Source organism: Neolamprologus multifasciatus, chromosome 23 (genome assembly GCF_963576455.1).
Source record: "Neolamprologus multifasciatus chromosome 23, fNeoMul1.2, whole genome shotgun sequence".
Taxonomy (NCBI): Eukaryota; Metazoa; Chordata; class Actinopteri; order Cichliformes; family Cichlidae; genus Neolamprologus; species Neolamprologus multifasciatus.
In genome coordinates this window covers 19,643,453-19,656,963 of record NC_140460.1, presented here as the reverse complement: position 1 = coordinate 19,656,963, position 13,511 = coordinate 19,643,453, and the positions used below count along the sequence as shown (strand labels likewise).

Below are 13,511 nucleotides of genomic sequence, written 5' to 3'. Positions count from 1 at the left end.
TAAATAGCTCCCCCTTAAATGTAATGGATTATTAAAGTTGGAAGCATTAGCTCACAGGAAATGTTTCCTCAGTTTTTATCATTGTGTCTAAATTGTATGAGTGTTGATGTGTAATCATAGCTGAATCTTGTTTTGTTCATAAATGAGTGTTAAAAAATGTATAAAAGAAAAGTAAAATTGTTGGCGAAGAGCCAAAATTTATTTGAAGGTTGTGTTTTAAATAGTTAAGAGAAGCTCTTTTAAAAAACAGATAGTGGAAAACATTCTGTAGATCAAGAAAATCTCCACAAATTGCTCTTCATATGTTAAACTTGGACTGGATTCATGCAGTTCTCAGCACATCCTATCAGCACACTATGAACTAAAATGTAGTTTAAAACCAGATGAACACATTTGTAACGTGCCTGGTGACATTGATGAAGCTCGTATCACAGGTAACTCTGGACTCCTGAGTTTTTAGTCCTATTTGTACCAGCTGTATGAACCGTAGCCTTGGTGATACAATACTCAGTGGCATCAATAACGGTAACTACATTAACTGTTGCTGCAGCGCTGGTTGACTAGTCCGGTGCGGAGGCTGAGTCAGGGAAAAGCAGATGGACAGAAGAAACCGCCAATCAGGACGAGGAGGCGGGACAACAGGACAGAGATGACCACACCCCTCACAGGAAATGCGCAAATGGTGTGTAGACACCCATCCAAATGATGGGTTAAAGACACAAAATAGTAATAATGATAACATAAACTAATTGCTTCTTAAATTATGTAGAAGGCGAGGAAGGAGGAGGCAGGGCATAGTGGTGGGGAGGAGGAGCCAGAGGAAGAAAGCCACACCCCTCTACCACCCCCAATGCAGATCATCAAAGACCCTAACAATCCTGAGGTAAGAGTGGCTCTGTTTAAAGCTAGAAATGTTTAATGGCTGAAGATGAATGTGCCATAAACTGCTTAATATTGTATTTGCTGCTTTAGTCATGAGGTAAAAAACCTCTTCAGAAAACTTTTTGAATAACTACAAAAATAAACTAAATGTTTTTATACAGAAGAGTGGTTTATTTGAAGAGTTTTCAGTCCTAATACAGAGTTGCATGCAGCACTAGTGGAAGATACCAGTGATCCTCATATGTCTCCTGCCAGTGGACCTCATAGTTACATAAATACCCTGCACTGGTTTGAGTCATATCTATCTGGTACATTTCAGTTTCTTCGTGTTACTAAAGAGAGTTACTCATGGAGTTCTGTAGGTTCTTGTGTTGGGATCGGTACTTTTCATTGTATACATACAGGTAATATTATTAGGAAACAGCATACATTTTCATTGTTGGAGATGACACCCAGCTGTAGGTACCTATGAAACTAGTTGACACAAATCAATTAATTAAACTACAGGCATGTCTTCAAGGCCTGAAAGCCTCCATGGCATATAATTTCCTTTATCTAAATTTGGAAAAATGGAGGTTACTGAACTTGGTCTTAAAAACCTTGGAAGCATGATGTCTAACCAGATACTGACTCTGGATGGCATTACCGTAGCTTCCTGTTAGGAATCTTGACCAGATATGTCCGTAAAGGCACACTGTAAGAGATGTCGGACTGTTTTTTTCTTGCTGTATTTCTACATTTCTAAACATCCTGTCTCAGAGTGATGCAAACAACTAGTTCAATATGTGTTACCTCTATGATGGACTATTGCAATTCATTATTATCAGGCTGTCCTAAAAGATCCCTGAAAAGCCTTCATTTTATCCACAATGTTGCAGCAAGAATACTGTGAGACCATATTTCTCCTGTAATGGCTTCTCTTCATTGGCTCTCTGTTGTATCCACAATTATATTTAAAAATCTTTCTCCTCACATATAAGGTCTTGACTGATCAGGCCCCATCTTATCTTAAAGATCTCATAGTAACATATCGCCTCAATAAAACACTATCAGATTACTGGCTTGCTTGTGATTCCTAGTGTATTTAAAAGTACAAGGCGGTGCCTTCAGCTTTCAAACTGTGTACAGAATTCACGCTGTGTTCTTGTCATCAATAAAAGATTACAGTTTTCTGAGGTTACACAGAACTCTTTTAATTTCAGCCTTTTCTATTTCTTCAGGCTCTAGACTCAGATCAGGGATCAAATGAATCAGACACGGAGCAGAGAAACAAAGCACTAAGAGGACGCATGTAAGACAAACCCAAATTTATTACAAAGTCCAAGTTTTTAATGCATATTTAAGGAGACTTGAATTTTGTGGTTCTGTGTGTGCAGGTTTGTCGTTAATGAGATGGTCCAATCAGAGAAGGACTATGTAAAGGATCTGGGAGTGATAGTTGAGGTGAGACACAAACATCACACTGAAAGAATGAACCCACTGATGCTCCACCCACCAGACTCTACAAATGTCAATCTAAACGTACGACATGTTCTCTGTTGACGTTTCTCAGGGCTTCATGTCCCGGCTGGAGGTCAGAGGGATTCCAGAGGAGATGAGAGGAAAAGACAAGATTGTCTTCGGCAATATCCAGCAGATCTACGACTGGCACCGCGAGTCTGTGCCACAAATGCACACGTGATCAAACACACTTCATTATATACACAAAGATAGACCATCATGCTCACTGGGTGTTTTTCTGTTTCAGCTTCTTCCTGGTGGAGTTAGAGCGTTGTATTCAGAATCACGACCTGCTCGCAGACCTCTTCATCAGACATGTGAGTTCTACAAACAAAATGACTTGCTCAAAACAGAATATATAGCATGGCTCTGACCTGAGACCTCAGGGACTCAACTCAGAACTCATTTGTCTTGACTTTGGGCTTCATTTAGAACTAGATTCAGGGCTCAATTTATTTATTTTTGTCTCAAGATAGGAATCAGGATTCAAATAGGACTTGGCTCATTACTTTTTATGGCTTGGCTTAAAACTTTGATCAAAGTTTCACTCAATTGTCAACTTAAGACTGAGCTTGTCCCTGCATTAGGACTTGACTTGTTTGTCCTGGCTTAGACCCACAATTGATTATGTGAATATTCACATGATCTAAGATGTGAACAAAGATGTGGATCATTACCATGATCTGGGGTTACCACTGAAACCATTGTGAGACCTTGCCTCAAACCATCAGTGACCTACTGAAGTGAGCGGGGGGTTGACGTGCCTGGGAACATGTCTTCCCAGTCCAAAATGGTTTCCTGGAAAGAGTGACCAATGTTTTTTAAATGCAGGTGAGTCTTTTCCTGTTGAGATGACTCCTCCATGTTGTACCATACATTTATAGAGTGGCTGTTTGGTTTCTTCTATAAAAGGGTCCAGGCCCTCCTCGCTGCACTGCACTGCACTGCACTGCACTGCATACCATATGTTGTTCATCTTGCTTTTAGGAGTTTTGTCCTTGCAATGAGCCAGTTTTTGTCTGCTAGATTTGCTACGTCTGAAGTGAACTGGGATGCCATGCTTGGAGAAAATTTCCAATAAACATGCTACAGGAACAGAAAAAGTTGTTGTCATTCTGTTTCTCCCTAGTTGGTGTCTGGCATTCTTTCCTCTGCATTTTCACTGATTTGATGAAGGCCCAGTTAGGATAACCACATGTTCTAAGAGCTTTGTTTACGTCTGTGTGTTCCTGTTCCCTTCTGCCTTAGAGGGAACCTCCTCGCTGGTTTAGGGTCCCAAACAAGTTTGTGTTCCAGTAGCTGGTGAGAGTCAAGGTCTAGCATGAGCTGAATAACTTAGAAGCTACAACAACATGGGGCTCGATTCTAAATTCATGACTTGCTCCTGAGGTTGAACTTGGCTCGAGTTGTTGTCTGTACATAAGATTTAAGTTACCACAGAATTCAGGACTTCTTGTTATTTGCTTGGGACTTGACTCAGGATGTGTTGAAGACCTAATACAACTATTTCTTTTTTACTTTCTTGTTTTTTACAGGAGCGTCGTCTACACATGTATGTGGTTTACTGTCAGAATAAGCCGAGGTCAGAGTTCATCGTCATTGAGTATGAGACCTATTTCGAGGTAATGCGTCGCTTTTCTTTTTTTTCATTTCTATACTTGGCTATTCTTTTCTGTTGTTTTTTTAATGATTATCTTCTAGAATAGAATAACTTTATTATCCACATCAATGGAAAGTTGTTTTCAGTTCACCAAGCCATAAACAAATCAATCAAATCAACCCATAATAGTTTCTTTTATTTTTTCTTTCCTGATTTTTTTTAAACATTACTATCTTAAAAGTTAAAAAAGGGGAAAAAAATCGAAAGAGCAGGCTTTCCTAAAATGCACGTTCTTGAATGGACCTTGCTATAGTAAAAATCAGACAAAAGCTGAAACTGAACCAGACTTTCTATCTCTGCCTGTCTGTCTGTAGGAAATCCAGCATGAGATCAGCTGCAGGATGTCCATCAGTGATTATCTGATCAAACCAATCCAGAGAATCACCAAGTACCAGCTGCTGCTCAAGGTCTGTGAAGAACCTGTCAACATGATTTGTGTTTACACTAACTGCTTAAATGAAACATTGATTTTGAAATATATTTAATGCATTTTTGGTGGAATCTGAATGTTACAATGGAATTGCTGGTATTATCTGTGGAGTAGGTTTGGGTATTATATATCCTGCTTAAAAACGCATCTGCCCAGAGACCATAGAAGACAATTACCCAGTAGCTAAATGTGGTACAAAGGTTCTTTTATTATTAGGGTTATTAGGCTTTTGTGCATTTTCCCTGACAAATATGGCATAAAACTAAAAACCAAGCTAAATTTGGAATTTGACCGGAGGTGCTGATCTTGATTATAGACTGGTTGGCTCTCAGGGCTGTGTGACATGACAAAATATATCGGATGAAGAAATTAAATGATCTATCATTTCATATTATACGTTATGGTTTGTTTCAAGGTGTTGCAAAACACTCTGATTAAAGCAGTATTTTTTTTTTCTTCTACCAGCGCAAGAATTACATGAAAAAGTATGAAGAGAGTTTACGGATGAGAAGCAAAAAAGAGCCGTCAGGTGCTCAAAATAAACCTTAGACTCAAACGTTAGAACTGGCTTTTTCTCGCAACATGTCATGTAATACAACTTATACAACTTAAAATACAACTAAAAATATATATAGTTTCATGCATCGGTCAAAACACTCCACTCCAGGTACAGGACGCCCAGCTGAAAACGCGTCGAGTGCCAGAGATTCACAGAACTTACAGAAAATGCACTATTTTGTGAATTATATCATTATAGAGAAATCCTATAATATCCCGATGAGAAATGTCTTCTATCGGGATATGAGATTTTGATCAAATCGCACAGACCTATTGGCTCTTGCTCCAGGCTTGAATTAGAACTTTGGTCAGGTCGGGTTTTTACCTTTTATTGAGGGACTTGATTCAGGACACAACTCGGGATGCAACTTGGGATTTGTTGTTTTTGAGTTGGAGCCGACCTCAAGATTTGAATTGACTCATACTGATGTTGTCTTTGAAATTAGCTACGATTTGACATGGGTGTAGTATTAGACTCAGAAATTATTTGGGACTCAACTCAGGCAAGAAATGTGTGGGTTGTTTTATTAACTCCCTTTACAGTTATTACCTGTGCACTCTGATTGGTTCACAATGACAGCCTTGCTTGTAATGGCATTTGGTACTTTTGGGTAGAGCTTTTTGTGAGAAATCAGAGATAAACTCATCAGTTCATCATACCAGCGTGTATTTTAAGATATTTTCTGATGTTACACTTTAAGGACACACTATGACTTTGGCTGACATTCAAACACTTATATTTTTTCTGTTTGTTCATCAGGATTTCCTCAAGTATACGTCGAAGGCAGGGCTGGACTGTGAGGAGATTGAGGTAAGTTTTGGTTCTTTGCTTTCCTTTTCTGTAAATCATCTCATAAGCTTTCAGAAACATCAAACAACTGAACCACAGCTTTGTTCGTGTTTTTTGTTATTGATCAGTTTTAGTTTGATAATATAAAAACAGTTGTGTTGTGCCATAAACTGTTCTGATAATACACAAAGGCACAAAGGATCTACATTCTGGGAAACAGTTTATTTACTGAATTTATTATATTTTCATTCAAATTCTTGTGACTTTTAAAAATGATAAACTTTGTTAAATATTTTGTAAAAAATAGATATTTCGTTTTTTAGCTTTGCTAAGAGTTGTAAAAAAAAAACTCTAATAGACAACAAACACATGAGTTTTGTTCTTCAGCAGACAGCTGTTTCTGTCTCATAACCAATGAGCAGGAGACAGCAAAGAGCTGCTGCTGCTTCTGGCATAGTGAAGATCGTTATAAATGATTTACACGAGATGGTGAATCATCGCCCTGAGGACTAACACAAACTTCTGTAATATTTAGTAACTGTGTGTGTGTGGTCTGTGTACAGAAAGCGGTGGAGCTGATGTCATTGGTTCCAAAACGCTGCAATGACATGATGAACCTGGGACGCCTGCAGGGATACGAGGTACACCTGTCTGTCCACCTGTTCGGCTGATTTGTTTTGTTAGCAAGTCATGTCACTAGGACAACATAGTAACATAATTGATTTCATGCTAATTAACACTGAAAGCTCTGAAAGAAATGTGATAATATCTAAAATTAGAAGTTTTGGTCTACTAACACAAAATGGACAAAAAGCAGAACTGAACCACACAGAGATGAAGGACAATGAACAGAACCAGGAGGAACACCATATTACATTGATAACAGCACACACGGCATAATAATGTTGTTGTGGGTGCTGCTACCGAGCTCTACAACAACAATTTCTCATGTAGTTTGTGTGCAATTTACCTGTTTCAGGCACATATTAATTGAAAAAAATTAGAAATGTGTGTAGAAAGCACAATACAAACAATTAACAATGACATATATGAGGCATGTACACAATTTGCTTTTGCTGATTTCCTGGAAATGTAAAGTTTGCTGCAGGGTACCTGGACTCTTAACCATCGGTCTTTCTTTCCTCACTCACCTCCTCGTGCTTTCCAGGGAAAGCTAACGTCTCAGGGGAAGCTGTTGCAGCAGGAGACTTTCTGTGTTTGGGAGCAGGACGGAGGCGTTCTGTCTCGCAGCAAAGAGCGCAGAGTTTTTCTGTTCGAGCAGATCATCATCTTTAGCGAACTGCTGCGCAAAGGCTCCAACAACCCAGGATACCAGTTCAAGAACAGCATAAAGGTCAGACTGGTCAGCACTGTTTAGACTCGACACTGTCTTGAGGTCTGAATTAGGAGTAATTGTGTTATTGTTTGTGTTCAGGTGAGTTATCTGGCAATGCAGGACAGCGTGGACGGTGATCCCTGTAAGTTTGTGTTGTGGTCTCGTGGGTCGGCGGAGCGCTTCACGCTCCAGGCATCTTCTGCCAGCATAAAGATGACCTGGGTAGAGACCATTGCTTCCCTGCTGGATGCCCAGAACAACTTCCTGTCAGGTAAAAACCTTGTCAAAAACATTCCTTAAATATCTGAAATATCCATTACATTACCTGTCCTAAAATGTCCTTAATTCTCCTTGGAAAATTCCCTTTCATTGTCATTGGATCACCACTGATTTTGAAATCTCTTATTCAACTGAAATGCTACTGAATCTCAATAACATCTTTTATTATCTTTCTCATATTCCTCAAATACTTTTTGTTTTACCCTAAATATCCTTAAACCATATTTAAATAGCCTTAATTTCCCCAAACCACCCTTAAACATCTCTATTATGTTAGTAACGTTGGACTTGTGTTAACGTAAACCCCCCTTAAGTCACCCTTGAAATCTTAGAATACCTTCCTAAGTCTCTAATCCTCTGCAAGCTGTTTAATCTTTGTTTAATGCCAAATGAATCCAATTTCCAAATTTCCCAAAAATGTCTTCCTTACAACCTCCTTGAAAACTCATTTTTGTGAACAACCCTCCAACATTCCTAGATCTCTATAAATCACCTTAAATCTCACTGAAACAGCTCATTCATATCCATGCTACATCTAATCTGTGCCCACAGCTCTCCAGTCTCCTATTGAGTATCAGAGGAAGGAGGGCGTGATCTCTGTGACACGGCCACTGTCATCAGGAAGGCCGCCATCTGCACCGCCCACTCCCAACGGTCACGCAACTCAGCCCCCTCCTGACAGTGAACAGGAAGATCAGGTTTGAATCCCTCCTTTCACTTTCCTTGTGTACCATAAGTTCTTGAAAAACTTTCTTACATCAGACCATATGACCTTTGACCCTTCAGGAACTGGTTCTGGTGCTGCAGGACTTTGTGGCGGTGCGGGAGGATGAGATCTCTGTGTTTCGGGGGGAGAAGGTTCAGATTCTGGCGTCCAACCAGCAGGGTCAGAGTCTGGTCTATCGGCCGGCCAACAGCGATTCGCCAGCCGCCGAGGGCTGGGTGCCACGCAGCGTGCTCAACACACACTGACACATACACATGAACAAACACACACTGGGAGCAGGGTCAGAATCTGGTTTACTATTAGTACATACACAAACACAATGACAGCACTCCAAATACTAAATGCAAAATGGGTCAAAAGCATGTTGGGAAATATTTGTGCAGCAAAAATGTAAACATGATGATGGCAATGTCTGCGTGTCTGGCACTTTGGACAAAAATATGTCTCCTCCACTTTCTCATTTTCTCACCTGATGAGATTTGTCAGAAACAGTCATTAGGAATTATATGAAAGTTTTAAGCATTGCAGAATATCCTTAATATTACATCTGGGTCCAAGGGGCAACCCTCCATAGCAACTTCATGGATCCCCAAAGTGTGTAACAGTGGAGCTGGAGCATACTTGCCTGACGTCAACAAATTAAAGTGTAATTAGTGTTCTAGTTGGTCGTTTGGTTTTAACTCACAATTTCTAACAATCTTTGTAAAAAGTTGATTGCAGCTTATTTGAAGTCCAGAATGGTGTGATTATGCCTAAAGATTGTTCTCAGTCAATAGCAGTAGACTAAGCAGAATAAACTAGACCTTAATGTCCTCAGGCATCACCTCCAGAGAGGTAGCAAGGTTGAACTTGCCAAACACCTTTAACAGGGATCCTAGTTGGATGTATGAACCACAAGTGGATCCTTTCATTGTGGAATAGATGCTCTACTTTGAGTCTGTCTCAGCCGGAAAAGGGTGGAGTGCCCACTCCGGGTCAGGGATGAGTTCCTGCCCCAAGTGGAGGAGTTCAAGTATCTCGGGGTCTTGTTCGCAAGTGATGGGAGAAGGGAGCCGGAGATCGACAGACGGATTGGGGCTGCAGCTGCAGTAATGCAGACGCTGCACCGGTCCGTCGTGGTGAAGAGGGAGCTGAGTGTAAAAGCGAAGCTCTCAATTTACCGGTCGATCTACGTCCCTACCCTCACCTATGGCCACGAGCTGTGGGTAGTGACCGAAAGAACGAGATGGCGGATACAAGCGGCGGAAATGAGCATCCTCCGAAGGGTGGCTGGCCTCTCCCTTAGAGATAGGGTGAGAGGTTCGGCCATCCGGGAGGGGCTCAGAGTAGAGCCGCTGCTGCTCCACATCGAAAGGAGTCAGCTGAGGTGGTTTGGGCATCTGACAAGGATGCCCCCTGGGCGCCTCCTGGGTGAGGTGTTCCAGGCATGTCCCACCGGGAGGAGGCCCCGGGGCAGACCCAGGACACGCTGGAGAGATTATATCTCTCGGCTGGCCTGGGAACGCCTTGGTGTTCCCCCGGTTAAGCTGGAGGAGGTGGCTGGGGAGAGGGAGGTCTGGGCCTCTTTGCTTAGGCTGCTGCCCCCACGACCCGGCCTCGGATAAAGCGGATGAAGATGGATGGATGGATGGATGATGTAGAATCTCAGGATCTTGTTCACACGTGGGGGATATAAGTGAGTCCTTGTGGTGAACTCAATCCAAATGAAGAGCAAATATTTGCCTCACGTTTCTCATGCAAATACAGTGAGTGGACTATTTTGCAACCCCCGGTGTTTGAAACTATAAGGAAAACTGCTTCCTTCCAAAGCATAACCGACTCCATGGCTTTCTTCAGTAATAAAGTTGAACCATATCGATTCAGCAAAACAGCACAAACAGCAGTAGTAACATTCCCCTCCATTTTGACTGTCAATGGTGTCAAGAGACTCCAGAGTCAATGAACTAATCTCGGCTGGTCCAGTTCTTATTGGGGGCCTCCTGAGGTTTTCCTACGACAGACAACAAATCTCTCCAGAGAGTTTGGTGTCCATCCTCAGTTAGGCTTAAAAAAAAACACAAAAGTGAGGAGTTCAACAGGCATCCTGGTCAGATTTCAGGACCAGCTCAGAGTTTTCTCTTTCACCAAATAATCTCCACCTTAACATTTTTTTCCATTGTTGTCTCTTTATGTAACAGTGCTGTGACCCATCAGAGGGTTAGGAACTGGAGAGGTAGACACTGCCATCATTTATGCTCTGAAGGTTTCCTGACATGTTTCAGACCCTGATTACTGTTCAGCATTTTAGACTTTAAACACACACACACACACACTCTCCCAGCAGCAGGTACTGTTAGTCTCCTCCCTCATTCCTGGTGCTTTAACATTCAGCCAGAACACAGCTCTTCACCTTGTTCTATCAGACGCTGCCGTCAGGGTCCCAAGCAACCAATAACCCACTCTTATGACTTCACAAACTGTTCTCCGTGGGTCAGTGGAAGGGAGGTCATATGACCATCATTACAATCATCATCACCACCATCCAGACGGGGACTCCAGGAAGAAAAGACAGTCAAAAAAATAAATAAATGAAACCCTCCTGGACGAGAAGAGGCAAAAAGACCTATCAGCCAATCAGAACTGAGTTCTCTACGCGTCGTTCTGTTAATAGTGTGTATAAAGAGACTGAGGACACGCACACACACACTTCATACACACACCAATGCTATGATGAAGATGCAGATGAAGATTACTATGAAGATAATTAAGAATAATAGAATCTGTTTTTCACCTTAATAGAGAGAAAAAAATGAGAGAAAATGTTTGTCATATTAATAACTGCGTGCGTGTGCATGAGAGCGAGGGAGAGCGTGTGTGTGCGTGTGTTAGTAACGCCGTCCTATGTGTGTTTTTCCACCGACAGTTAGGTGGTGTCCTGGTGTAGCGTTGCCATGACGAATCGTTGTGTTTGCGGTGACACCATTTTTTGTTTGTTTATTCGTTTGGTTGGTTTTTATAGCAAACCAGAGCTGCTGCCGCCCTCCTCCCACCCCGCCCCTTCTCTGTCTTTCTCCAGTCAACAAGGCGGCCTCAGCTTTGGTTAGTTTGATATTCTGATTATGCATTTCTCGTTCCTGTATATAGACCAGACGTCCAACTGCTACTCTATGTACTGTGGACACTGAACCGGTCTGTCTCTCAGCAGCCCAACCTACTGTGACTGTCTGTTTCTACTAAAACCGAAGCTGTAACCTTCAGCACACTCTCTACCTGTCTCTCTCTGTCTCTCTTTCTCTCTCTACCTCTCTGTCTCTCTCTCTCTCTGTTTCTCTGGTGCCATTCTCAGACAACACCCCGGTCCTTAAGGAGCTGCGCAGCCTGTCAGGTGCACTAAAGAGCGGTTAGGGTGGAGGATAGTGTGCTATGAAGCAAACTATGAATGACTTAACTGGTGTTAAAGGAAAAGTTTGAGTTCTTTCAAGTCTATCTTAATATAACTTCTTTAAACTGATCTAAAAATGTACAACCTGTAGGCAACAGCTTTCTGGTTTCTGTTAGCAGAATTATAATGACACTAACAAAACTTTCAGTTCCTCTAATCTCCACTTGATGCTGCAAAAATGAGTCCCTATACTTAGCTTCCCATGTTAAAATGTCCAACTTCAGCCTGTTACAGAAAACAGTTTTGGTCTAGTTTCTTTGTAACAACTGTATGGGGCTGAATTTAGTTCATAACTCACATGTTTAAACTGCATTAAGGCTTAATGTTTGCGTTATTAGGGGTGGGACCTTGTTGAGTGACAGGTGACACAGTGTAGCTGTCTGCAAGGTTTCACCTTAGTTATTTGAAGTCACTTAGCTGGACCTTTAGGGTGGGTTTGAAGTGAGTTGTGTAATTTGGTAATAAAACAGAATCACATCATCAACATATGGTGATATACGCATATAGCTTAAGCTCAGTCTGTCCTTTCTGGATCATTTTTTAAGGATCAAGAAATCAAATACAGAATACAAATCTCAAAACTATTAACCATCTATGATTTAACAGTTTAAACTGTATTTGCATTTGTAAACAATAAATGCCCAATGAAATAGGTAGATTGTAGCATTTCCAGATTATTAAATTTGTTTAGGATTTTTTTGGTAAAAAAAAAAAAAAAAAAAAAAAAGCTACAACAGAAACCAAGAAGCACCTGATTCCTGAGCAGGTTTCAAAGGAAAATATGTTACTAAAGCTTCTCTTAATGTGCATATGGAATGTGATTGGGACTAGTATATTAAGACAGACTTGAAGGAAACCTAATGTTTTCTTAAAGGGCAACACACACCGATGGCACTTGACTATGACATTCATTAGACTTTTTGTCCCAGCTACTGCAAACCTGGCTTTCTACTAAATGTCAAACTATGTTTGGCAGCATAGCTTTGATTCAGTCTGTTTCAAATATTTTTCTAAGCTGAATGGTGGACATCAGATTGTCCATAACTTTCTGGTTCAAGATGGTACTTTGGGTTAAATATTAGGCTGTTTGGCAACATTTACTTTACTGGGTAATTTTGTGTGAAATCTCTTAAATATTATATTCAAAATCTAATGTTTAGCTGCAAATTACACAACATTTTATCACATTTGTTAAACAGTTTGTAATTCGTGGCTGTAATTATGAGGGGAAGCGTTCCTGTCTGCCTGTTGTATACTGGCTGAAAAATAGTTAATAAACTGACGTCTGTTCTCTAACAAAAAAAACAACATCCTTGGTAGCGGTTATCCCTGCTATATCTGAGCTTCCGTTCAGCAGTGTAAATTATTTTCTTTAGTGTTTTAGACTGATAAAACACTATAGTGCTGATTTCTCACAAGAGAAACAGTCAAACAAAACAGTATAGTGTGACCAATCTACTGTTTCTCATCTTTTTAAGGAAACAGATGTCAGTATACAAACTATTTCTCATACTCCCTCATACTGAATTTTCTTTTATTATTATTATTATTATTATTATTATTATTATTATTAAAATGTTGAATATGATGATTAGTTACTCTTTTTCCTTTGTAATTGGGGATAAACTGGTTTCTTCAAAATACTTGTTAATTTGCAGCTAAACAGCAGCAGGCCTTTTCAGGAAACTGGAAACAAATTACACAAATGTCCAAGTTTGTAGTGAAAAAGCAGAAAAAGACAGTGTTAATGTCTTGTAATAGTCATTATAAATACCAACATCCACTTCTTCACATAAACATGCAAATACAAATTATGACTGTCTAAAATATAAGTTAATATCGAGTCCTTAAAGACCTTCAAGCTACTTAACATCAACATGACATTCGTCAGGTGAATGACCCTTAAAAACAGATGCCACTCTGTTCCT

At 40.5% G+C, this 13,511-nt stretch overlaps 1 protein-coding gene across 4 annotated transcripts in view; it reads left to right on the top strand.

Moving 5' to 3' along the window:
• The window catches only part of LOC146491440 (kalirin-like), a 59,084-nt gene extending 46,216 nt beyond the window's left edge, over positions 1-12,868 (top strand). For 3 of the 4 annotated variants that reach the window (XM_085152740.1, XM_085152739.1, XM_085152742.1), the window contains 14 exons: positions 551-682; positions 770-883; positions 2,103-2,173; positions 2,259-2,325; positions 2,435-2,538; positions 2,630-2,699; positions 3,918-4,004; positions 4,357-4,449; positions 5,791-5,841; positions 6,384-6,461; positions 6,989-7,174; positions 7,256-7,427; positions 7,988-8,133; positions 8,222-12,868. In XM_085152740.1, coding sequence (XP_085008866.1) covers positions 551-682; positions 770-883; positions 2,103-2,173; positions 2,259-2,325; positions 2,435-2,538; positions 2,630-2,699; positions 3,918-4,004; positions 4,357-4,449; positions 5,791-5,841; positions 6,384-6,461; positions 6,989-7,174; positions 7,256-7,427; positions 7,988-8,133; positions 8,222-8,407 — 1,557 coding nt within the window. In that variant the 3' untranslated portion in view covers positions 8,408-12,868. The remainder of the gene's footprint in view (positions 1-550; positions 683-769; positions 884-2,102; positions 2,174-2,258; positions 2,326-2,434; positions 2,539-2,629; positions 2,700-3,917; positions 4,005-4,356; positions 4,450-5,790; positions 5,842-6,383; positions 6,462-6,988; positions 7,175-7,255; positions 7,428-7,987; positions 8,134-8,221) is intronic. The other variant, XM_085152741.1, reaches the window with a different exon arrangement.
• Positions 12,869-13,511: the final 643 nt, after the last annotated feature.